General features: G+C 36.6%; 1 protein-coding gene across 8 annotated transcripts in view; it reads left to right on the forward strand.

Moving 5' to 3' along the window:
* The first annotated feature begins 24,798 nt into the window (after window positions 1-24,798).
* Window positions 24,799-27,117, forward strand: part of PAX3 (paired box 3) — a 70,050-nt gene continuing 67,731 nt past the window's right edge. For 4 of the 8 annotated variants that reach the window (XM_089669493.1, XM_089669497.1, XM_089669494.1 and 1 more), the window contains exons 1-2: window positions 24,799-24,991; window positions 27,049-27,105. In XM_089669493.1, the coding sequence (XP_089525619.1) occupies window positions 24,907-24,991; window positions 27,049-27,105 (142 nt within the window). In that variant the 5' untranslated portion in view covers window positions 24,799-24,906. The remainder of the gene's footprint in view (window positions 24,992-27,048; window positions 27,106-27,117) is intronic. The other 4 variants (XM_089669495.1, XM_089669499.1, XM_089669496.1 and 1 more) reach the window with 1 other exon arrangement.

The following is a 27,117-nucleotide window of genomic DNA, read 5'->3' on the forward strand; positions in this document are numbered from 1 at the left end:
GACCTCACAAATGCTCTTCTGGAAGAATGGTCAAACATTCCCATAGAAACACTCCTAAACCTTGTGGACAGCCTTCCCAGAAGAGTTGATGCTGTTATAGCTGCAAAGGGTGGGCCAACTCAATATTGAACCCTACAGACTAAGACAGGAATGCCATTAAAGTTCATGTGCATGTAAAGGCAGGCGTCCCAATACTTTTGGCAATATAGTGTATATGAGCATTTCAAGTAATAATTGTCATCAGTAGAGCATCAGCTGAAAACAGCCCAGAGCCACTTTTTAAATTATTCTTTGTAAGGTACAAATTAGTAGATATAATTTTGTCTCGTGACGTTCTTATAATACTTGCCCTTTATCAAAATTAGAAAGTAAAATGTCACATATCCCGCAAGCAATAATATAATAGCAAGTACTGTATAAGCATGCCCCTTAAAAATAAAGAAGACTACATCAGTCTAATGCATTATCAGGACAGAGGACAGATGTTATGATGATGCCTTAGAAAAATTATTGTGCTTTCTAAAAGCAAACTTTACCCACGGAGGGCAAAGTAGCACGTTTGTCCCCCATCCACAGCAACTCATACATTCCTTTTCTTCGCTCCCCTTATAGTATACATCCAAGTATAGAGAAACATATGACTCCCTCTATGTGACAGTGTTGGGCTAATCACCAAACACCACTTGCTGTCACATCAGAGGAGTCCATACGTAGCCTTATGTAAGCTACAACTTGAGTGACTCACCGTTTACATTGGATGGCTTTTTCCCGGCATCTGAATGGGGTGTTAGGGGAGAGCAGAAAAGGTCAGTATGTGTTCCATGAGACTGGAGTATAAAGTAAATTAAAGTATTGCTTTTCTGGCTCATGCAAGCTACAAAGTAAGAGGGTAAATGCCCAATCAGATCAGTGCATTGTGTTAATACGTAGTAAAACACGTATTTTACAAGGCATTATAGCAATGTACAACACATGCACTCAAACACATTATTGTATATGTTAATGGTGTGCTTTGTTTTCATCTTCTAAACACCACTGCCTTATGTGCTGCTAGGCCATCAGAATATTTTGGTAAGTATGGTTCTTCTGTGATGTAGGCCACTAGAGTTACATTTCTTCTTACACTGACATAGTAATATAGTATAGTGTAGTAGTTTCAAAAAGTGTCAAGTGCCTTGGCCATTTGTGTTATTGTTACATTCCTACATTTACAGCATTTACAGTCAGCCTTTCTCATATTCAGTCTATTTTCTGGGAAAGAGGTGCTCTGGGAGTGATCTAAGTATCTCTTACTTATTGGAAGGACAAAGATCACACAGAGGAAACCAAATCTTATTACATCTCATCAGAGGTGCAATGTGTCACAAAATAAATGTCATGTTTATTTATGGAATCTCATGTAACTGTTTTTGTTATACTTCTATATTTCTGTCTTGTTTGACATTCAAAGCCTCAATTTATCAAGTTTCTGGTATAGCTTCCAGCAAGCGGCGACAAGTGGATTTGCCATCCGCACAATTTAAAGGATCAGTCCAAACAAAACGGATCTTCACGATTTGGGGGGGACACCTGTCCATAGAGTCTCCACTGTTTTCCATTTGAGATTTTAGCTAGGGGATTCCTGACTATTCCCTATAACAGCTAAAAAGGAGCCTGAAAGTTTCATTTTTCTAGCTGTTTTTCTGTAAATGGAGAATATGGAGTTAGCAGCAGATGGGAGTACCTTGGAACTCTCTCTACTGGGGTCCTAAAAGAAATCTTTCATGATATTGAGCACACTGGGAATCCTGTCTGCTGCTTATGTCACTTCTTTTTGTTAGGTCCTCTCTTTCTGCACACATACGTCAGGAGTCTGCCCACCAAGTAGTATCATAGTACATGCATATGAATAAGAGTATGTGCTCGGACAGAATCTAACTATATGCAGAAGAGCAGCCCTATTGCTTATGTCAACTCAAGTCTGGCATGATTATGTTTTTATCTAATGTTCTTTTTTTCTCTTTCCTTTTTTTTCCTCCCTTGGCTTTTTTTTTCCTGTTCTTTCTATTCTTCTCTGTGTTCCGCTGCTTAGGAGTGTTACATAAAACATTACAAGGCTTGAATGCCCTTGTACCCTGTACCCTCTCTAGATGAGAATTACAGTGAGTATTTGGTGTTTTCACAAAGCTAACAATTATGCGCATTCCCTTGGCTCCAGTTGTTGATACACAAGCACATTGTTTCAAACATGAGTGACAAATTGTATGTAAATTATTCTGGATCGCACATTACCTGTGAATGTGTATACTCATATGGCAAATTAACACTTATAACAGTTTACCAAGTTGGAAGGCAAATGGGGTGAGAGGCACTGGGAGGTGCTCTTTATTATTGGTGGATGGTTCTTTTATATCTCTGCACTGTTTGCTGTCTGTTATCACATGCCTGAGGAAGGGTACTGCGTGGTCCCAAAACATTACTTTTCTATGTGATTGTACAAGAATAAAGAGCTTTGCACTTTGAAACAAGTTTGTCAGTAAGCTGGCAACATATTTCATTTAAAAGGACTCCTGTGCCATCCACCAAAACCTGAAACATCAATTTTTATACACTCAACCTTTGAAGGCTTACTGCATACAGGAATACAAGTCAGTGTTTTCTTGTTTTCCTGGGCAGCTTCAACTCTGGGATAGTAGCATTAATACCTCTAGACTGACCCAACCAGCATGGCCATTACAAATAGCTGTGGAATTCATAAGTGAGTGAGTGAGTGACACCTTAATTTGTCCTGGGCAAAATGAAGGTGTCACTATTTCAAATCATGCCTTAGAATGTTTGAATGATGTAAGAAATCAGTGGGTGATTAAACCTGTTAGTTCCTAGCATAGTTTCTGGTAGAATGAACATTTAAAGTTGGTCTACTACCTATACATAAATGTTTACAAATGAAAAACGTTAAAAGGATGTAATAGATTTATACAAAAAAAATAGGTAGTACTCTTTAGCAAGTTTACATCAGCCATGGAGGTGCTTTTTTCCTCATCTCTCCTTTAAAATGTATGCAAACCCTAACAATAATGTGCCTTTAGGAGTGTCTAGCATTTGTTCTGCCAGAAATCTCCAATCAAAAACACAAACCAGAAGAGTCTATTATTTAGTTCCTTTTTTTAAGTCTTGATGCTGGCAAAAACCTTATGAGTTGATAGCTTTTTTTATCTCTACCTATGCTCCACTTTTATCAGTTACATTACTGTATTTCCATACCTTGGGTGGACTACAGAACCATTCCCCTCTATGGAGTAGAAGAGAGGAGGAGTTGTCCAGTAGTCCTGTTCTATGATGACAAAGCTGCTTCTCTATAGATATAGTATGATGGAATAGTGTTGTCGCTCTAAAAAAAAAACTGATTATGAAGAAAACTAATGCAGCCACCACATTTAAGGAATGGTAAACTTCATTACATTACATTTTTGTTCTTGGCTTTAGATATGCTTTTAACTTTTCCACAGAGAACTGCAAGTAACCCCCTTTCCATCCACAAACAAATATGTCCCAAAGGGTGCCTGAAACATTCAGAAATTAGGTTTCCCAAATACAACCCAATGAACTAATGGCTCTGAGGAAGAGGGGGACCCTCGAAATGCGTCAGCTGCATTTGGGCCTAGGACGGCACTTCTTTGACGTCAGGTCCTTTGACTCATTGTGGAGACATGCACTTTGTCACTGTCTATTTATATGCGATTTTTCTACACTCGTTTGTATACTTTTACCTACGTTTTAATAAATTGGTATTTGGGATAATGCTCTAAGCCAGTGCGCTCTTGTTTTATTCCTTTCGCAACTGCAAGTAACCCCCTTTCCACCCACAAACAAATATGTCCCAAAATGTCTGAATCCTTCAGAAATTACGTTTCCCAAATACAACCCAGTGAATTAGTTGTAGCGTTGTATTCCCAATACCTAAAGGGTTTATGTATTATTAATAAAGTAAACATGTGCACTGGGACTGTTGGTGAAATTGCCCACAAAGAAGTTGACAAATATGCTTCTAAATTATTTACTCTTATTAGTCATTTAATTGAAATGACTTCACATCCTTCAACTTTACAAGATGGGTAAAAGAGAACCTATAGAACCAGGTTTTCTTTGTGATGTAATACAGTACTTTATGATGCAGCACTATAAATTGTCTTAGCATAGCTCAATGTGGGTATAAAATGAATTGTGGAAATGGTACAATCACCCTGGAGAAACTATCAATATACGTGGATATAAAATCTAAACAACTGATTCATCTATGCTTTGATATATAGCCTTCCTAGGACGAAATCCTCCGAGGTTGTACTTGATGGACATGTTACTCTCTTTAACCTAGTTTATTATGTTGGTTTAGAAAAATGTATGGCCATTTTGGGAATTGTCTAAAAAAGATAAAAGAGAGGATTTTCTTTAAATAGTTTTGTTTTGGAGAGACATCAAAATAAAGCTGCAATATCCAACATCATAAAATGATTTGTAGCAAAACTGCGTTTCAGTCTGTCCTCAGGAAGTGACCTGTCAATGTGGAAACACAGTGAAGAAAAAGAGGAAATTAAAAGACTATTCCCACATTGTGAATGATATTATTCAACCCTTTATGGGGGAAGCTGGGAATGGGGACAAGAGGACAATTGCCCACATGGCCTATTAGACTTTGAAAATAGGTATAATTACTGATAGGATGAGAAGCTGTCCTTTAGTTCCAAAGAAACCTAGTGCAAAAAAATACAACTTGGGTGATGGATGAAGCAGCCTACAGTGTAAACAACAATTTATATAATTCAGTGCAAATTTTCGAAAATAAACAGTTATAACCAAACTATCTTGTTGCTTGATTGCTGTTATATTTCCCATAATTCCTTGTGGCACTAAAGATTGACCTTTTGGTGAACTACCTTGTGACATGTTTTTGTTTCTTGGTCCCAGTGTGAGAATTTGCCAGATTTCCACTGGTAAACAAGGCAAAGAAATCAAAGAAAAGTTACTTGCCAATGATTATTAAAGGTATATGGACTACAGAGATTTTTACATGTTCTTTATATACTAATGGAAACTCAATTCTGAGAATAACTGAAGCTGCCTATGCATTGAAATTCCTTTGACATTTTTTTGTCCTCTAGATGATTTAGAAGTTTGGTGCCAATGCTATCCAAATGGATCCTCGTTTAGATTTGGCGATATTGCTATATCTGTCAAAAACTTGGCCATCCAAGACAGACTCTAAAGCCTAGAACACACAATCAGAAAATCATACAAAAAACACCACTTTCGAAGCAATCGTATGATAATCTGATCAGTAGTACACAGCTTTGTCCGAAATTATTCGAAGGGACAAGCATGAAAATGTTTCTCGTATGGTACCAGATCTAACGATTTTTGTTTAATCAGTACAGTTTTCATCCAAAAATACAATACAAATACAATACAATACATCACTTTTGAATTTTTATCATGTCGTACAAAAATGTTCATAACTTTAGTAACCTTTTCACTTTTGATATAAGGCTAGCATGCAAAAAAAACCGGACGGTCATTTGTCTGATATTCTCATCGTGTGTACGGGGCTTAAGTCAGGATCATGGTCCGATCTTTACATCTGTGGCCAGCTTTAAGCTGTGTACATCTTCTTTATATTTGGCAGATTCTTTGTTAGTTTCAATGCATATAGTATCCCTAAACTGTTTGACATGTCTAGTAGCATTTATGTAGTAGTAAGTTATGAAAAGTAATGAGCTAATTGGTTGACTTAACTATGGTGTGCAGGAAATCAGGCTGATCTGCTCTGTTGGGTGAGCTGATCTGTAAATGCTAAAGAGAAACAATTACGTCCACATTGCATTGAATGGGAAAAAGGAAACCAACTAATGTATGGAAATGGCACAACACACAAGACACAACCTAATTAGAAGACCTCCCTATCATGTATAATTACAGGTCTATATTAGCCCAAGAACCTATTGTCAACATAATAATTACATCATAAGGACACAGTGAACCCATAAGGATTTGCGCTGCGCTATCATTATATACATTAACAGACAAACTCCTATAGATCCATTCATTTATTGACCAGAGGGCAACAAGGGTGGGTCGGGGGCTTCACTTTACAGAATTAAAAAGTTGGCTGGTGATGTACCTTGATTTGTTATACTTTTGTACGATGTCAATAAATGCAACTGTTAAAAAAAGTTGGCTGGTGGTTTGTAGTGAATAACTTGCCATGATGATAGGAATTTGTGGACAACCTTTGCCAGTTTTGCCTACCAACACACACACACACATACACACACACCACTGGATTTGAGCTTGTTTCAGAAGCAGATTTTGTAGTAAAGTGACAGAATTAAGGCTTCCAGGCAGAGAAGCTGATTCCTAGCATTCATATGTTCCTGGATATTATATGGTTTTCTGGTAACTAAACCCAGACTGAAGCAAAATGAATTTTTATTTTGTGTTCTCTTTCAAGTGGTAACATAAAGTAAAATCAAGTTTTGGGACTGGACAAAACAAAACAGTAAAATAAACCACTTGATATATGAGTACAAATTGCCTCCCCGTATAGTTCACTTTTACACAGACCTACGTACAAATGTGCCTTTTCAATACAAATTTTTGGGCAGATGGATTTTATATTTTAGAGATATAACGCAGCAAATCTGGTAACTAAGGTGTCTGTTTATGACACAGAGAATAGCTGCAATTCAGAGGATCGCAGCTATTCTCTGGTCATTCACAGTTTATGACACTCAGGAGATCAGCGGAGAACATGTTCAGCCCTTCACTGTAGATCTGTGTTCTCCCTCCAGATTCTCCAGCCCAGAGCTGGAGAATCGGAGGGACCGCAAACTAAGCAGCGATAATTTACCTCTGCTTAATAAACTGATTTTATACTGTAATGTCGAGAGATTATAGTAAAATCAGCCATTTTCCAGCGTTTGGAGAGCGTTCTCCCTTCGTTCGAAGAACTGCTTCATAAAAGGCATTCACAGGAGAACTGTGTTCTCCGAGAATGCCGGAGCACTGAGCAGTGATCTATTACTGCTGGTTCATAAACAGACACCTAAGAGTCCAAAACTGATATTGTAGTTATTTGAGGACACTCAGCTTTTGCTTCTTATATTTATTGGGGACTCCATTAGCAACATCTCTCTATTACAATTCTTGACTGTATCCAGAGTCTTACTTCTACTGCTGTATCTTTATAATTAAAGATAAATGAAAAACCCAGCAAAACCAAGATCTGGAAACTCATGTGCAGAGATTTGGCCTCTGGGTTTTTTCTACCATTATATCTTCAATAGTTTTTTGAAGCACATACTTTTCTTTGGTCTATCAAATAGTCCATTTGTGTAAGCAGTATACCAGTGAGATTAAAATGATTTGTTATTTATTTTGCTATTTGCACTGGGCTGGTATACAACATTGTTATAGATTTTTTCTATGTATGTAGCTCCATAATATATGCATGGCAACGCTTTAAACACAGTTTCTTGTCAAAGGAACTAACAGACCAATGAGCTGAGAGCAGTCTTACAGAAACACACACACACACACTAGTCACTTTACATAGAAGCTAATTACTATACCATTTTTTTTAATCTGAAGGGGGGAGGTGTAAAACACCCATTAGTATCCCAGATCATCATAATGAGAACAAGCAATCTCCAAATTGCTATTTGTTCTTGGTAAGAACTGATCCTAGATTATCCGTGCTGCAGGGTACCACTGCAAAGAGTTTGGCTGCTGAGCTAGATATTAAATCTCCCTTTGAAATATCTACAAGCCAAATTGCTCAGATTCTAAAAAACAAAAACAAAAACAAAATATATATATATATATATATATATATATATACAGTGGGGATCGAAAGTTTGGGCACCCCAGCTAAAAATTTGTATTAATGTGCATAAAGAAGCCAAGGAAAGATGGAAAAATCTCCAAAAGGCATCAAATTACAGATTAGACATTCTTATAATATGTCAACAAGAGTTAGATTTTATTTCCATCATTTACACTTTAAAAATAACAGAAAACAAAAAAATGGTGTCTGCAAACGTTTGGGCACCCTGCAGAGTTAATATCTTGTACTGCCCCCTTTGGCAAGTATCACAGCTTGTAAACGCTTTTTGTAGCCAGCCAAGAGTCTTTCAATTCTTGTTTGAGGTATCTTTGGCCATTCTTCCTTACAAAAGTCTTCCAGTTCTTTGAGATTTCTGGGCTGTCTGTCACGCACTGCTCTTTTAAGGTCTATCCATAGATTTTCAATTATGTTGAGGTCAGGAGATTGTGAAGGCCATGGCAAAACCTTCAGTTTACGCCTCTTGATGTAATCCCCCGTGGATTTTGAGGTGTGTTTAGGATCATTATCCATTTGTAGAAGCCATCCTCTTTTTAACTTCAGCTTTTTCACAGATGGCATCAAGTTACCATCCAAAATTTGCTGAAATTTTATTGAATCCATTTTTCTTTCTACTCGTGAGATGTTCCCTGTGCCACTGGCTGCAACACAACCCCAAAGCATGATTGATCCAACCCCATGCTTAACAGTTGGACAGAGGTTCTTTTCATTAAATTCTGTGCCCCTTCTTCTCAAAACGTACCTTTGCTCATTCCGGCCAAAAAGTTCAATTTTAACCTCATCGGTCCACAGAACTTGTTTCCAAAATGCATCAGACTTGTCTATATGTTCATTTGCAAAGTTCAAACGATGATTTTTGTGGTGAGGACGTAGAAGAGGTTTTCTTCTGATGACTCTTCCATGAAGACCATATTTGTACAAGTATCTCTTTATAGTGGAATAGTGTACCACAACTCCAGTGTCTGCCAGATCTTTCTGGAGGGATCGTGCAGTCAAACGTGGGTTTTGAATTGTTTTTCTCACAATCCTGCGGGCTGTTCTGTCTGATATTTTTCTTGGTCTTCCAGATCTTGCTTTAACTTCCACTGTTCCTGATGACTGCCATTTCTTAATTACATTCCGAACAGAGGATACTGACATCTGAAAACGCTTTGCTATCTTCTTATAGCCTTCTCCAGCTTTGTGAGCGTCAACTATTTTCAGTTTCAGTTTTCTAGACAACTGCTTAGAAGAACCCATGGTGCTGATTGTTGGGGCAAGGTCAGATGAGTCTGGGCATTTAAAACCTTTGAGATTGACATCACCTGGTCTTCCCAGACGATGATTGAGAACAATCCATGGCACTGGCAGGTCTCAGCTTGGCAAAGGGGGCAGTGCATGCTATAAATTCTGCAGGGTGCCCAAACTTTTGCAGACGCCATTTTTTTGTTTTCTGTTATTTTGAAAGTGTAAATGATGGAAATAAAATCTAACTTTTGTTGACATATTATAAGAATGTCTAATCTGTAATTTGATGCCTTTTGGAGATTTTTCCATATTTCCTTGGCTTCGTTATGCACATTAATACAAATTTTTAGCTGGGGTGCCCAAACTTTCGATCCCCACTGTATATATATATATACCCAACGCATTAAATTCAAACTACTAACACTGACATACAAAGCCATTCATAACGCTGCCCAAACTACCTCACCGACCTGATACCCAAATACCACCCAGCACGTACTCTTCACTCCTCACAAGACCTCCTACTTTCTAGCTCCCTGGTCTCCACCTCCCACGCCCGACTGCAGGACTTCTCCAGGACTTCCCCCATCCTCTGGAACTCTCTACCCCAATCCATCAGACTGTCACCTTCCCTCCTCACGTTTAGGCGCACCCTGAAAACCCATCTCTTCAGGGAAGCCTACCCCACCCTCACTTAATTGCTGATCTACACTCTACACTCCTCCTACTACTCCATCCCCCACAGCCACTTCCTCCTGTACCACTATCCCTTCCCTCCTGGATTGTAAGCTCGACAGAGTAGGGCCCTTGAACACCTCGTGTTTTGTCTTGTTACTGTATTGTCTCATGTACTGTCCCCCACTATAATGTACAGTGCTGAGCAAACCTTTTGGCTCTATATAAATAATGTATAATAATAATAATATGCACTGTGTACGTGATTGTGTGTATATGTATTTATATATATAGCATTGATTTTTATATACATCTATGCCTTCATTTGATGGGGAAAGGAGTGATGAATGACATTTTAAGAATACCAGCAAGGACAGAGCTCCCCTAGAGGAGAGTAGTTTAAATGACAGATTGAATACCAGGACATTGGAGGGCTAGTTGAACATTTTCTTGTATAATCCAAGGACACCTCTTATGCATTATTGACAAATCTCAATAGTTAAAAGCATATCAGGGTTTTTTTTTTAAAACAAATCTGCGGAAGCAAGACCTAAAAGTGAAATATTGATTACTAATCTATAGCATCTTTGGGGGATTTACTCAATTATGAGCATATTATGCAAAACCAGCAATCCTTTTTTCTATTTGATAGAATAAAATCTGAGTTACAATCATTTAAAAATAAAGAACATGTTACTATTTGCAGAATGAATTTTTGAAACACTGCTTAGTAAATCACCTCTGAGTATAAACAACAATGGCTCAGAATACAGTGTATCCAAACCCAAAAACAAAAATATGTAATATGTTACAGCTTATCGGTCCTCAAATGTTGTTATTGCATTTGTTTTCTTCTTTTTTGCAGGATTTTTGCTTTAGTTTCTGCTTGTAATGGTGCAAACAACACACTTCTTTACCTGGGGTGACAACGCTCATTCCTTCTGTGTATCTATGGAGGGAGCCATGGTTGCCACGCAGCCTGTACATCAAACATGACTTCCTTAATTTTAGAGATTTAGAGATTAATAGTTTACACAAATAAAATACCATTGGTTTATGCTTTTGGATCAGCTCACAGGAAGTGACAAGGAAATTGCATTTTTGGCAAACACATGTACTTTCTGTACTTGCTGAAATGTTCTTGGCTTGAAAAAATTAATAATGCAGCTATTGAATGTGAGGACTGGTAAACTGCAATAAAGTGTATGCTTGCTCTGGGGTTTCATTATCTTTAAAAAATATTGTTGAAATGATAAAGACACGACAATAGTTTTGAAAATTACAGACATGTCATACTAGAACTTAACTGGTATCAATAACCATCACTGCAGAATTAAAATATATCAAGGTTTGTGGCCTCCTTGACATGTGTATTACAAACCCTTTACAACCCTTCGTACTTGGTAGCTTCCCCTCTTTTTAAACATTTTAATGTCGACTCAATTTTGCATCTTTTTTAGTAATCACTTTTTTAAAAATCTAATTCTAATGTTTGATTGGATCTGAAATTCATTTTTCAATTAGACACACTATGTTTTGCTATCCAAATAAATGTTCAATTTTTTATTCCAAACAAAACAAAAACAGTTTGGCGGGAGTTTGGCTTTTACTTTAGATTTTATTGGAAGTGAAACATTTAAAGATTGAATCAAAAAAAAAAATCAGAAATCAGAAACTTTAAAATACCAACCTATTTTTTGTTGTTTTTTTTTACCCAAAGAAACAAACTAAGGTGTCCTTTTATCATGCAGCAGTAAATGACCACTGCTTGGTTCTGTGGCATTCTCAGAGGAGACAGTTCTCCTGTGAATGCCTTTTTATGAAGCGGTGTAGATTGCTTCTCCGAATGTGGAGAGAAGCGATCCACAAATGCTTTGAACAGTAGAAAATGGCTGCTTTTACTGCAATCTCGCGAGATTACAGTAAGAGATCAGTCAAACACCATTTACTAACCAGCGGTAAATTACTGCTGCTTCGTTTGCGGTTCCCCCGATTCTCCAGCTCTGGGCTGGAGAATCTGGAGGGAGAACACAGATCGCCAGTGAAGGGCTGATATCGCTCCTTCGTACACTGGCCATCTGCGTGCTGAGATGATCAATGGAGAACATGTTCTCCGCTAATCATCTCTGTTTCCTAAACCACTAACGATCTGAGATCAGCAATGATCCTTTGGATTGCCGCTGATCTCAGTTTCATAAAAGGACACCTGTATGAAACAGTAGAAAATAACTATATATGGGGAAGTGTTGCTTAAAAAAAAAATCAGAACCTTAACCATAAATGATTCCCATGACGTTTTCTTTTAGAAAATACTGTTTTCATTATTTTTGTAACCCAGTGCTGGTGATGAAATCCTCTTTGGATGAAACGCGTCGTTCTTGGAGGTGATGTCGCTTTGTTAAAAGAATCAGCACACTTACACACAAAGGGGTTTAAGCTGGAGAGTGCAAAGTTGGGCTTTTGCATAGAAACCAATCAGCTTCTAACCTCAACTTGTTCAATGAAGCTTGGACAAATATACCCGGATTGGTTTCTCTGCAGAAGAGAGCCTGATTTTGCACTCTCCAGCAGGAAATAAACCTCACAATGTCACACAAAAGCATAGGTATTGCAAGTGTATGCTGATGATTTCCTTACCGTTTATTTCAGAGCTAGCAAAGCATTTGGCAATGTTATGTGGCAGTTTTTGCTTTTATTTAAAGTAGAAATTTAGGCTACACAACACCCCACCTTTTAACATTCTCCCAACTGCTCCCATTGCACTGAATACATTTTAGCATAAATCACAATTTAGATTCCTTTTTTTCTTTCTGATCATGTGACTGCAAGACTCTGTCTATTCTGTGTGATGTGGGACTGGTGGGAAGAAACTCTCTCTCCCTCCAACAAACCTAGAACAGTGGATGGCACTGGGTTACGTCACTGCTTCACGGCCCTGTTCAATCTTACATATTACATAGTGATTGGATCTTTGCAGTCACCTGACTGCTTAAAAAATTAGTAACACAAAGGTGGGGTGTTGTATAGCCTAAACTTCTATTTTAATAAACACCTGGAATTTTGACACATGGAGTTTGATATTAAGAGAAATTAGAATTGATGATCATTATGGGTCTGAGGGCTTATTCACACGTCCACATTGCAGTAATGCCTTCTGTACAGTGTGCTTTACTACAATGCCCGGTATGAAAAAAACTTTGTGATTTTATTTTTTGTGATTTCACTCATTTTTATAGCATTGAGCATGGAATTAGATGATTGCTTAGTAACATACATTACAGGACCATTTATTTTATTGAGGTTTTATAACATACAAAATGGTTGTACAATGTTGGGACTGTTTATTTTTAATGGTAGCCCAATGCACTAAGGCAATATGCCTGCATCATAGCAAGCCATAACGTGTAGTAGTGTGTTGCATTGCATTAAAAAAAAAAGGTCATGCGCAATTGTAAGGGTTCATTTTAAATGGGCTGCCTTGGTGCACCACAGACATGTAACAGGGCCTTGAAAGTCTGGTGAGTTAATTTAGGGTACATTTCCACAGAGGTTGTATATGTAACTACAGAGATACTGGATGTAGTGATGAATGGATGGATGTAATGAAGGATGCATCATTGCATGGGCATTTTTTCACTTGTTTTTAAATTATTTTTGCCATAGAACACTGTATTATTTTTTTTATTATTCAATATTTAATTTTTGGTTTTGCATCATACAAATTGTGTTTCACCGAATTGATTAGTACTATTTTTAAGTGTTTTTAATGCTGTGCTTATTTTTGGTTCAAGTTTTCATTTTGATATTAATAACACAGCAGCTGAGCCATGTTTCAGATATAATAGATATATCTAGATTTTCTGTGAACATTGCAGGTTTGATTTCACACTGAACTTTGAATATAGAAAATTTATTTTTTCTTCTTACTCTCACTGCTTCCTATCAGTTTGCATTTTCCAAGTGGCAGAGGGCACTTATTTTTTTATTTTTTTTTTAAGTTTGGCACTTCATAAATAATTCTTTGTTGCAAATTGATTATTTTTATATTTTAGGTTTGTTTAGCACTACATTTATTTTGTTTCAGTTTTTATTGTGATTCCTTTGGCACAGCAGTTGAAATCTTGTTCAGATATAAAGATTTGTGCTCAACCTATATACAGTTTTTATATATATATATATATATATATATATATATATATATATATATATAATTATGTATATATTCAGAACTCATCATGTATCTGACCTAAATAAATTGAAATATAATTGGCTCTATATTGTTGGTCTCTACATTTTGCACATATCACTGCTGCTAGAGAAGGTAGTGGGACAAAGGAAGCCAGAAGACAGAGAAACAGGAAAAAACTGAAGGTAGAGAGAAGAGGAGAAAGAGAAGCAGTTTCCACTGAATTTATGTGGGAAAATGCCTTCTCCACAGTAAAGGGACCAGGTATAATGTGTGAAGTGGGCATTAAATAAGCAGTGTAATCTTCAAAGAACTTAGTGACTAGTAGACCTGAGTGGATATGCCTATTAATGTTATATCCATCATGCAGATACACATCTTCTGGTTTAAAGTGATATTCTGGGAATCAATTAGGTATGCAGATTACATTTCAGAAATTTCCAAATGTTAAACTTCTGTCTCCTTTGCAGCTTGCAGTATTGTGTTTCTTTGTGGTGGGGGTCAGACTTAAAAATATAATTAATGTGCAGACCACTTGGAGCAGAGCAGGAGACCTCTGTGGATGGGAAGTCACGTTTGGAAGATAAGAGGAAGCCATCTCCAGAGCTCATGATGAGAGCCTTCAGGTAAAATCTCTGGATCTCGTTTCCTAAGCACATCCTTGGTACTCCTCAGTGACTACATGACAATTAGTGAGAGCTCCTCATTTCTGTTAGTAGAAGTGGGGAGCACCATAAGCCGGGCGCCCTGAGCCTCTGCCTGCTGCTGTAGGACTACCAGTGACTGTTAACGCAGGGATTCGACCATTCAATAAAAGAACATGAAGTTGCTGCCAAAAGTTACTAATCAGATTTTATTTTCATTGGATGAAAAACTGAACAAGAACTCTGATTGGTCGTTTTGATTACATTTGTGGTCATTTCTATATAAGTTTAAAGCATTTATGGTAATTTATTGGAGAGGCTAAAGGGTTTCCTTGGATTTGCAAAAAAAATGTTTTACCATAGTCATTTTCCCCCCGAATAGTATTTTTTAAACAGACAGTTTTGATAATAAATATGTATTTTATTTTGATGATAAATACATATTTTATTTCTTCTTGATTTTATTGGTGAACATAACATTTCGTATAATATACTGCATCGTGTTACTTTTATCACATAACAGTATATAATTATGGTGATTTGTACAATGGAAATGGTTGTTGTATTAATAATAAAAACAGGGGTTAGTGACAGTGACAGACCGCTCACAGCCCTGGTACACATGACAGGAGGAATGTTCTTATATTGGTGTAGGATCCAGGAGCAGTGATTTCCAGGTTCTGTGTATTGTACAGGGGGCAGGAGATGGGACAGGTAATGAGGGCAGACCAGCCGATCTGATATGATAAGTGTTCTGTGATTGTGATCAGTGTTACCAGAGATTGTCTGTGTTGTTGTGTAAACACTGGCAGTGTGTGATGTGTGATGTACAGGGAAATGGGCGATCATTACAGGGAGCAGGTGACATATCTGATCAGGACAAGTGCTGCTGATAATCCCTCATAATAATCCCACACACCATCCACCTACCTACCGACCGACCGAAATTGTTGTACAACTGTGTACAAAAGTGTCACTAAATATATGGAGAGACAAATTTCCCCAAAAATAGATAAATAAATAGATAGATATTAATAAAAAGAAAGAAAAAACAAAAATGTACCCAGTATGTCAAATAAAATGATTTATAATTAAACTTGTGGTGTATTATTATCATTATTATTCGTTCATTGGTTCTGTTAATATTTGTAATAACCACTTGAAAACACAAATGATGTATCAAATGCACTAGTTATTGTGTTTTATCTAATTTCATTCCATTTAAATATATATATTATTATAGTTATAACCTTGGATACCACAAGAGCAGTAATAACAATAACAGACAGATTCAAATCAGTGGTAATAATAATAATCATAATTAGGAGAAGAAAAAAAAAATATATATATATATAGTCAGTACTGATGTCAGTAGAGGCAGAGGCAGATCAGCATGAAGATAACAATAATAGCAATAATAATCTAATAATCACATTAACAGACATTGTAATAAAAGTTGAGGCAGATGAAAATAATATTAATATTCAGTCATTTCAGTAATAATGCCGGGGGAGAAAATAATAGAGAGGGATAATAATAAAAACAACAACATTCAGTAATAATAGCAGATGAGGCAGATTGGTGGTAGTAGTAGTAGTAATAATAAAGTAATAATAAGAAGAAGAAGAAGAAGAAGAAGAAGCAGAAGAAGATTCAGTAATAATAGCAGAAAGGGCAGATCAGTAATAACAATAATTATAACAACAACAACAACATTCAGTAATAATAGCAGAAAGGGTAGATCAGTAATAATAATAATAATAACAACAACTACAACATTCAGTAATAATAGCAAAAGAGGCAAATCGGTAATAATAATCATCAGTGATAATAGCAAAAGAGGCAGATCGATAATAATATTTAGTAATATTAGCAGAAGAGGCAGATCAGTAATAATAATAATAATAATGATAATAATGGTAGTAAAAGCCAATAAAGACAGCAGCCGTAATTAGTAATAATAGGTGAATGGGATGTATATCGTGGTGTGTATCTGCCCATTGTTATGATTATTACTCTGATGACTATGTGTTTGCTATCACAGAGAGGATTTGTTTTATATACAGTGATAATTTGTTCTCAAATGAAGGTTTCCTTGCAGTGAATAGTGGGGTGGAAGTCATCAGTGGGATAGCCGCAGGTCTTGTCCTTTCAGGTCATTAGTAGGTAACAGGTGAGATGAAAGTGGGATTTCTATTCTGAGTTCATTTACATAGGCTGAGCCCTTCCCAGGACCGGCTCTAAACCAATATAGAACCCTCTTCATTATACACAGCATGACAATGGACCCCCTGTGCGCTAAGTTGATCTTTTCTACCTTCAGTTGTTTTGTCATTGATGCAGGAGAAAAACAACAAAAAGAGAACAACAAAGACATAAAGGGACTCCCATAGATACAGTCATTTCACACATGAAAAGAATGAATATTCCCAAAGAACAGGTACACCTGAACTGACACCCCCTGATGACATCTGTGTGCATGACAATGCCGGTGTCACCCCTTCATCTCATGTCATGTGACCTAATGAGCCTTGGAGGAAGGACATCAACTGTCTACGTCATCCATTATCTGTCTATCTAGAAATGTATTTTATACCTGTTATCTTACCATCTGTTTGAAATTATCTATCTACCCATCTACTTGTCTATCTATTTACTTCTCTATTTATAACTGTTTTCCACATCTCTATTTGTATATCTATTTAATTTCTATCTATCTTTCTCTATCATCTATCAATCATATACTCTGAAAGTTAAATGTATCTGTCTATGCTATCCATTATCTATCTGTCTAGAAATGTATTTGTACCTTTTATCTAACCATCTGTGTGAAACTATCTATCTATCTATCTATCTATCTATCTATCTATCTATTTATCTACTCATCTATCTGTGTACCTCTCTATTTATATCTATGTTCCTTCTCTCTATTTGTATATCTATTTATATCTAGTATCTATCTATCTATCTATCTATCTATCTATCTATCTATCTATCTATCTATCTATCTGTATCATCTGTCAATTATATACTCTGAAAGTTAAATGCTATCCATTATCTATGTATGTATGTATGTATGTATGTATCTATCTATCTATCTACTCGTCTATCTGTGTATCTCTCTATTTATATCTATTTTCCATCTCTCTATTTGCCTATCTATCTATCTATCTATCTATCTATCTATCTATCTATCTATCTATCTATCTATCTATCTATCTATCTATCTATTGATCTATCTATCTATCTATCTATCTATCTATCTATCTATCTATCTATCTATCTATCTATCTATCTATCTATCTATCTATCTATCTACTCGTCTATCTATTTACCTCTCCATTTATATATATTTTTTCCATCCCTATTTGTATATCTAGATGTATCCTATCTATCTATCTATCTATCTATCTATCTATCTATCTATCTATCTATCTACTTATCTGTCACCTTTATCTCTACATATGAGATAAATGAATGGATTGTTTAGTTGGGTAGACTGGATCACACACCACCATAGCATCATTCAGATCAGACCAGAATACGTATTGTGGAAGGTGTCCAATCTGTGAAGAATCTACTGGTGACTTGGCTCATGAACTGAACTATCCTCTTCATCACCAATTCTCTGAATATCCAGGTTCACTAAGATATAACACATCCCCCCTCCCCCATAAAAAAAGAATACAATTTGATTGATTCCCTTATATTTTCTCTTTCATGACCCTGATATCTGCATGGAGGAAGGTTGGTGTCTCATTGATCTGTTACAGCAGGTATGTAGAGACTGGGGAAGGTTGTGCTGTCCCTGTGTATGCTCCTTCTGACCTGTATAGGACAAATAATAATTACAGGTGATAGAATATCACTATAGGGCTACAAGCAGCTGCCCAGTTTACAGGAGCTTCCTAACAGCTAAAGGTAAGAAAACAGCAATTTTATCATTTAGGGAGGAATTAGTGCTGCTCATTGCTGTCTGTCATGCTGGCCATGTGATGTAAGTGCTGGCTGATAATCCCATTTAAGGTGCACCTGGCCGGTCAGGCTATAATTAGTGTGTGTCTTGGGTGGATGGGACCGTGAAATCCTTACTCCATCTTCTTCTTCTTCATCATCATTTGCGTGGGCTGAGCTCTGCTACTCTTCCTCAATTGGGGAGGGGCTTTTATTAATCTCTAGGGGAGATTAAGGACATTAGAGATGATACAAGTGGCAACACAGTACATTATTTCACTTAAAATACTACAAATAAACAAATAGAAACAATTTTTGTTTTCCCAATTCAAACTCCCAGTCACATGCAGGTATAAATAAATGAACGTGAATAAGACCAAGGACCAAGTTATAAGAAGACATGCCAGGGCCATTTGTTGTCAGAGTTATGGCTGGAGACAAGCAGAGGGAGCTGTGGGGCCCTGGTTACCTGACCACCCCTGGGTTTGTGTCATAGAGAGTGGAGTCACTCCATGAGTGCCATTCCCCTTTATAGGAATAGATAATGACATCATGGTGTGACATGGGACTGACATAGCACAGCCAGAGCAGGGGGGCGTCCTGTAGGGCCAAACACTGGAAATATGTTGCTACATTCTGCAGAGATTAAAGCCTTTCTTGTCATGGCATCCATGTCATTATGGGAGGATATTTCCAATGTAAGCAGTATTAGAAGCTGATCTTCTCAGGGACTGTGTTATTGGGGGCAATTTACTAAAGGAGTTAAGAATGTGAAGGTATAAAGTGATTGTCTAGGAATCCTGAGCAGGGGGCCTGTAAATGCAAGACTTCACCTTGCACATATGACCACAGCCATTATTCACATTGCTAACTGAGCCTTCTGGGGTTAATTTTCTAAAGGAAAATAGGCTGCTAATTTTACAAGAAGAAATGCACTGTGCAAGGGAATGGTCCCCAAAACATGTGTTGAAGCTCTTTTGACTTTTAACATCCAATCATATGCAAGTAAAAACTTAGTTTTTTTAATTTTCCTAGAACTTGATTAGGTATTCTTTCCAAGGTAAAATTACACTACATATATACTTAGCTCTGGTTAAAATGATCTTGTAAAGTGCAACCTGCCTTGCAAAGCGAACAGTCTATTTGCTTTTAATAAACCAGGCCCTCTGTTTTCCTTTACAATATGTACCCCATTGCCCACAAAAGTTATACCTGAGTAAAAAAAAACATAGCCTAATTGTAGGTATTCTGTGGGGTTTATTTACTAAAACTGGAGAGTGCAACATTTGGTGCAGCTCTACAGAGAAACCAATCAGCTTCCAGGTTTTATAGTCAGATTAATTGAACAAGCTGAAGTTAGAAGCTGATTGGCTACAATGCCCAGCTGCACCAGATTTTGCACTCTCCAGGCTTTTTTTATTGTTTATGTTTTTTTATAAACCAACCCCTATATGTTTTCTTTAGTACATGTTATTGTACACACACACAAGAGGAGCTCAGCTGAAAATTACAAACTCAGAATGAAAGTGAACTTTCGAAGTAGATGACAAATGACAAATATTTGAATAATAATAATAATAATTATTATTATTATTATACAGGATTTATGTAGTGCCAACAGTTTACTCAGCGATTTACAAAATAAAGGGAGACAATACAGCAACAATAAAGTTCAATACAAGAGGGTTATATAATAATATATTAATAATAAAATATCCAATATCACTTCAGTTTCTCAAATATAAGCAATATATCTAAAGTGATAAGCAAACCCCTATTTATATATTTCATCTGCATATGATAGAAAAATAAAAGTTATTATTTTGTCTTATTATTGTTATTGTTGTTGTTGTTATTACACAGGATTTATATAGCGACAGCAGTTTTCGCAGTGCTTTACAATAAAAGGGAGACAGTAGAGGTAGAATACAATAAATAAACAAGAGGATTAAGAGAGCCCTGCTCATAAGAGCTTACAATCTAATAAAAGTGGAGATTGTGTGAGGATTCTCAGCTCCTTTAGTAAATCATCCTAATGGCTCAGTCTTCTGTAGAGGCCTCTGCCTACCTTTGTCATGTGTTCTGTCTCCCCAGAAGTGTACTAAAGTGTGACAGCATTAAACCTACCTTGCAAAACTTTACAGGCTTGTAATGCAGTTGGAGTTCTCTTGACAAATGGCTCCCTGTTGTGATATTTCACAGCATGCCTGTAATATTACATGAGGTGCACACCAGTGAGGGGGTGTAAGGACAGACGTCTCTGCCAGGGCTCTGATGTGAAGCTGAAGGCTGGGATTCTATTTATTGCACTGACTGTAGTGTATGTTACTAGTTTGTAGTAATACACAATTTATAACAACAGGCTGAGTATTCTGTTGAATTATCATCTACTGCCTTGTACTTGTAGTCCTCATTTATCCTGTACAGTCACCAGTTGATTACCCTGGTGTTTCCTACTAAACATGGGGCGTGCAATGAGAACTGGTGGGGAAATTTTAATGCCTAACCCCTTGTTCAGGATTTAAATGTAATATAATATAGTGCAATATAATATAAATACCAACAAACATGGTGGAAACAGAAATTTCCATTACTAGTAGACCCCCAAATGCACTGGACACCCACCCATATATTAGGCTGGAAGGTCATTTAGTCTACTGTATGATTTCCCCAGAGGAGTGGTTCTCCAGTACCCCAATAGGCCGTGTGTTGGGGATTTCCCTTGGATACAATAACTATCATACAATTTAAGTCATTGGCATTGCTTTAAAGCACCTGTCAGGAAATTCTGAATGATCTGTTGGGGATACCTAGAGAATCGGCCAGGCTCATGCCACAATCGCACTGGACAAGTTCAATGATCTAAGGAAAAATAGTCTTCTTTAGTAAATGAGTCTATCAGTTCGATCATCTCATAGACTATAGCGATCTCTGCTAGGACAAAGGAGCACATAGAACTGTCATGTCATTAATATATTTCCATGAAGCTGGGGCTGATGACAAGGAGTAGTAGTTTCTGTTCAGTGGATGGCTCTGAGTCTGACTGTAGTCCTGAATGCTCCAAATCAGACTGCCCATGCAGTGAGTGTCTGCTTCAGTGGGGGGACATAATGTGTTTGTTAGGGAACAGCAGGGGCATCCAAACTGGAATTCATTGCAAACGAGCTAAAAGCAGTCCTCATTTCATATGTAATTAGTGCAGAGCAGAGGACTGTGCCCCACTGGCTTCCTCTGACTTCTTCATTTTTTAGCAGTAGTATTTGCAACATTTTTTAAATGGGAATCAAGCAGCTTACATTTAACACAATGGGACTGATTTACTAAATGAGAACAGACTGTTCACTTAGCAAAGTGAATGTTCATTTTTGGGAATTGTTCACTTTGCAAACGGTATGCTCACTGAGTTTAAGCTGAAAATGTGTTTACTTCAGTCACCATGTGCAAGCAAATCCTGTTATTTATTTCTGTTATTCATTTTCACATCATTGAGTATTGAGCATACACACAGAATTCCCTTAAATAGGCGCTTTGCAAATTAAACAACCTAAAACCACTTGTATACATAAGGAGTATAAAGTCATCAATACGAGGGGACTGATATCAGGGAAGGAGGTACACCTATTATTGATATAACACAGCCCCCAACCTCTAAGATGCGGTCACATCAGCTAATGGACTTTAATAAAGTGACTTTTCATGTGATGACAAGGACAAGACTTTCCTTTTATGAACCGCCCATTGAACGCAAACGTTGCCTGTTATTATCACCGACTATCCAAAAATCAAGAATCTCTCGAAAACTCATTTGTAATATTTTCATAATTGCCAACTCTAAACCATAATTCACCTTTTTGGAGAAATATTTACAATATACAGGCATACATAAAATCAACAATATTTTTTGTAAATTAAGAAATAAGTAAAAGATGTACTTTACCCTTCTGGCATTAAGGGAAGATTGACCTGATAAAAATATCCTTTTTTTAGAATATTTTTTTTTCTGCTAAACAATTGGACAACATAGGAGACAAGGTATTCTGTTCTCTATTGGATATTAGGAACAGGTGAACAACTTTCCTGTTTTCAAGTGTGATCCCTCCACTTCTGTATTGAGTCAGTTTATTTATTATTATATTTGTTAGACCTATTAACTCAGCGATAAAGGCGTATATAAATGTAATTTACAATAAACTGCCAATACACATCATATGTATGCACCGAGAATACAGTCCTATAGATAACACAGACGTCTGCTCTGTGACATCTACATGCCAGGGTATATGATCACTGTATCATCTGTGCATCTATGGGGACCTTCCTATAAATGGGTCTGGATGGATTGCCCAGGCAATAATTAGTAACAATGGGAAAGAGCTGTAGTTAACTATTATTATTATTTTATTATTGTCATTGTTATTATTAATAATAATAATAATAATAATAATAATAACAACAATAATAATAATAGTTGTATTATTGTTATATAAACTAATTGCATACGGGTCTATAAAAAGTATGTAGTTGATATTTAATAGTACACAATCAGAATTAACCCATCATTATTATTCTTTACATTATTTTTATTTAAACTGATTGCAAGTGGGTCTGTAAAATGGTATGCAATGGATATTTATTAGAAAATTGTTGTTGTAAATAAAGGAAGAGCTAAGAGAGAGAGATAAAAAAAAGAGAGAGGGTATGAGAGAGAAAGAGAGCCAGAGAGATAGATAGAGAGAGAGAGATGGGAGAGAAATAGAGGATATTAGTGATGTCGGTCCCATCGTCATTTTATATAATTTTGTATCATTTTGTATCGCCCAGCGAATTGTATTACTTTTTACTATTCCCATTTGTGTGGATAATTTTACTTAGATTAGTTTATTTTCTATTGGCCACAAATAATACTATAAAAAATACTGCATGAATCTATTCCTGATTATTTTGATCCAAGTCATTCAATTTTTAAGCCATGGGATGCCATGAATCTCCAAAGGGAACATTTTTCTCATGAAGTCCTATAACTTCATATACAAATATAAAATAATCAGAAAAGTAGATTATACGATTGATGATGAAATCATTTGAAGCAGGAGGCTCCCCATACACCCAGCCAGTAGTGGGATGTGAAGATATTTATTTCTTCCCATCTGTTGAATCTCCAGTGACAGATCGGTGTTTATCCATTAATAATTCCCTCCTATGAAGGGCAATCCCCCCCCCCCCAAATCCTTGGTCCGCATTAACCCTTCCCTTGCCTGATGGGGGCACCTCTCCAGAATCTGCCTGGCAAGTGTCTCCCGGCTGGGAAGAGGTTAATCGTGGCAATCATTGTTTCTTTTTTCTTTTTTTATTTCAAAGGCGAAATGTGAATGTTTCTCATCCTTTTGATTGATTAGGCCGGTGAATGAGTTCAGTGGCAGCACTGACAGTTCCCCTGAATAGGCTTTTACAAATAGAGAGGCAGGGCAGCTCTGCGAGAGGAAAGCGGCCGCTTGGCTGGCACTGACCATCTTCTCAATAAATGGCCGCTGACAATGGCACCTTACATCCAGAGAGAGGAGAGAGAGAGGAGAAGAGAGAGGAGAGACAGCCTTTACAACCTTCCTGGCGTCATCTCCTGCTGAGGGATCCTCCATCCCCTGCTCCTATTTATCCTCTGCTCCAGACTCAATGCTACTATAAATTCCTTTCAACAAATGCTATAGTGAAAAGACACCCACTCTATCACCAAAAAAAAAAAAAAGAAAAGAAAAAAAAACACGAAATAGCCAGAAAAAAAGTAAAAAAAAAACCCCCAAAAATTACCCAAAAACAGTTTTTTTAAAAAAAAGAAACAAATACAATAATAAACAAATGTAAATATATAATATGATCAATAAATAGAACTTTCTTGGGAGTTCTGTTTTTTTGTTTGTTTTTGTTTTTATTTCTAAGGTTTAACGCTTTGAGTGTCCTCAGAAAAACAAAGGGGTTAATGTGTGTTAGTAAATAGCAGTGAGCAGCCCATTAGGGAGCAATGCGGCGTGTGATGTGATATGGGAAGAGATAGGGATCGCCGACACTGACCCTCAATGATGGGAAGAGAAAGTGGCAAGCTCCAACCAATCAGAGGCGCGCTCTGCAGACGGGACATGCCCCTCGCTGGCCAATAGCAGCCCGGGGATCCTGATGCAGCCTGGCTTGAAAGAACTAATAAATACTCCGGAGGAGGTTTCCTTTCACTCTGGAGCTGCCGCCTCTCCACACAGGGATCCGGACAGTGAAGTCAGCCTCTGGACCTGCCTGTGCCTCCACCCGGATCTGAACCTGTCCTGGGAGCTATCACTGGGACTCTCCACCCCAACATGACAAGCCTGGCTGGAGCTGTGCCAAGAATGATGAGACCGGCTCCTGGACAGAACTACCCCAGGACTGGATTCCCACTAGAAGGTACTGATCACATCAGCTGAGCCTCGGCCGATCTCATCTGAAATCACACCACCCACTGACCGACCGATCATCCTAATTCCACACACTGCCCGATTTATCCAAGTTCGGGCCTGGAAAGCTTTGTCCCTAAAATGTCACCAAATATCCCAATAACCAATCTATTGGTACCTTGGTGATTGTTGTTAGATTTATTTTTAAGAACGTTGTCACTTTCTCTGGGGGTTTATTTCTTACTTAACAAAATAGGGATCAGCTGCAGTTATACAAAGTGAGACTTACCTCTATTTAAATGACACAAACCTGATTTCTGGAGCTTTGCTTAGAATCAAATATTTTGCAATAACATCTTCTTAGGAAATAATCCCTACATATAATCTACAATAATAATTGTTACATCCAAATTTATACTTTATATATGTGTGCTAAAAATAATTGTACAATAATTGTATATGTGTGTGTGTACACTAGATTCATCTATCTACAGTGTCTATCTATCTATCTATCTATCTATCTATCTATCTATCTATCTATCTATCTATCTATCTATATCTATCATCAATCTCGCTATGTATATTAGTTAATATATGTATTATACTGTATATATATATATATATATATATATATATATATATATATATATATATAATATAAATATATTTTATAATCTATGGAAATATTTAGAAAACACACATTCACATATATATTTGGTGTTGTGCACCCCCTGAGCAGTATACACACACATACGTCATTGTACTTAAGTGTCAGACATGGAGGCCCATTTGATAAATCCCCGGGGCTGTCCAGTCTCCGTACAATTCGGAGGAGGTTATGATTATTTTATGAAAGTGCACATCGCTGTCTGTCTGACTGTCTCCTCTGCCTGCTGTCAGCTCCTCCACAGCTCATGTCAGGGTGCTCCATGGAGGGGAAGTGTTTACAGTGTAATAATATGTCGGGAACACTGAGGGACCAACTGTATAATTATATATATATATAAATAATTATATATATATATATATATATATATATATATATATATATATATATATATACATATGGAGATATATATATGTCATTATTACATCTTACACTTATTTGCTTAGAATAATGTGCAGATGATCAGTGCTGAATTATTGCAAACATCTGTTTGAGTACTTTTAGTGGTGTTTTGCATTATAGAAAATAAATAGCATAAAATATGTATTTCACAATTACTAAAACAAAACAAAAAACATATAAAAACGTTTATATATATATATATATATATATATATAAAATATTTAAAAAGTTTTGTTTATATATATATATATATATATATATATATATATATATATATATATATATATATTAGTTTTGGAAAACTTTACCAACAAAAGTTGTTTTGTCTGTTGACTGAGATTTGTGTGTATTTTTATATTAGTGTACCACAAACTAAAGTGCACTAAAACAGTTCCATTTAGTAATCCCTAAAAAATTAATTGTATGAACTGATTGCTGTAATGAATCGATTAATTATAATTTAGGCCCTGCTTTGCTAAATGTTTGTACAAATAATGATGCCAAGCACTCGTATTATTTACTATCTTAACAGTAGCGTGTGAATAGTTCCCAATATTTCTATAGTTCTTCATTGTACTTTATATGGGATGTGTTACACTTTATCCTGTCAGTGTGGTTCAGGTAGATTATGTATCCAGAGATAATATCTATATAGTTTCCTATATGTTTTTATACAGCAGTTTACTAGCGTAGATCAAGCAATACTGTATGTATCCAGTGACAATCTCTCTATAGACTCCTCAATGTATTTACATGGTGGGACCTTTGTGTACGTTTATACTATGTGGGTCAGGTAGATTATGCGTCCTGTGATAATAGGTTCCTCAATGTATTTATATAGGGATTTATGTACGTTTATACTACCTGTGTGGGTCAGTTAAATTATGTATACTGATATATTAACTCTATAGGCTCCTCTATGCATGTATATGATAATTTATGACAGTTTATACTACCAATGTGGGTCAGGTAGATTATGTATCTATTTATCTCTATAGGTTCCTCTATGGGGATTTTTGAAAGTCTTGTGGTTCAGGGAGATTGTGTATTCAGAGGTAATATCTCTA

The sequence above is a fragment of the Staurois parvus genome, unplaced genomic scaffold, assembly GCF_062004578.1.
Source record: "Staurois parvus isolate SC_StPar_1 unplaced genomic scaffold, SC_StPar_1.0 ptg000078l, whole genome shotgun sequence".
NCBI classification, from domain to species: Eukaryota; Metazoa; Chordata; class Amphibia; order Anura; family Ranidae; genus Staurois; species Staurois parvus.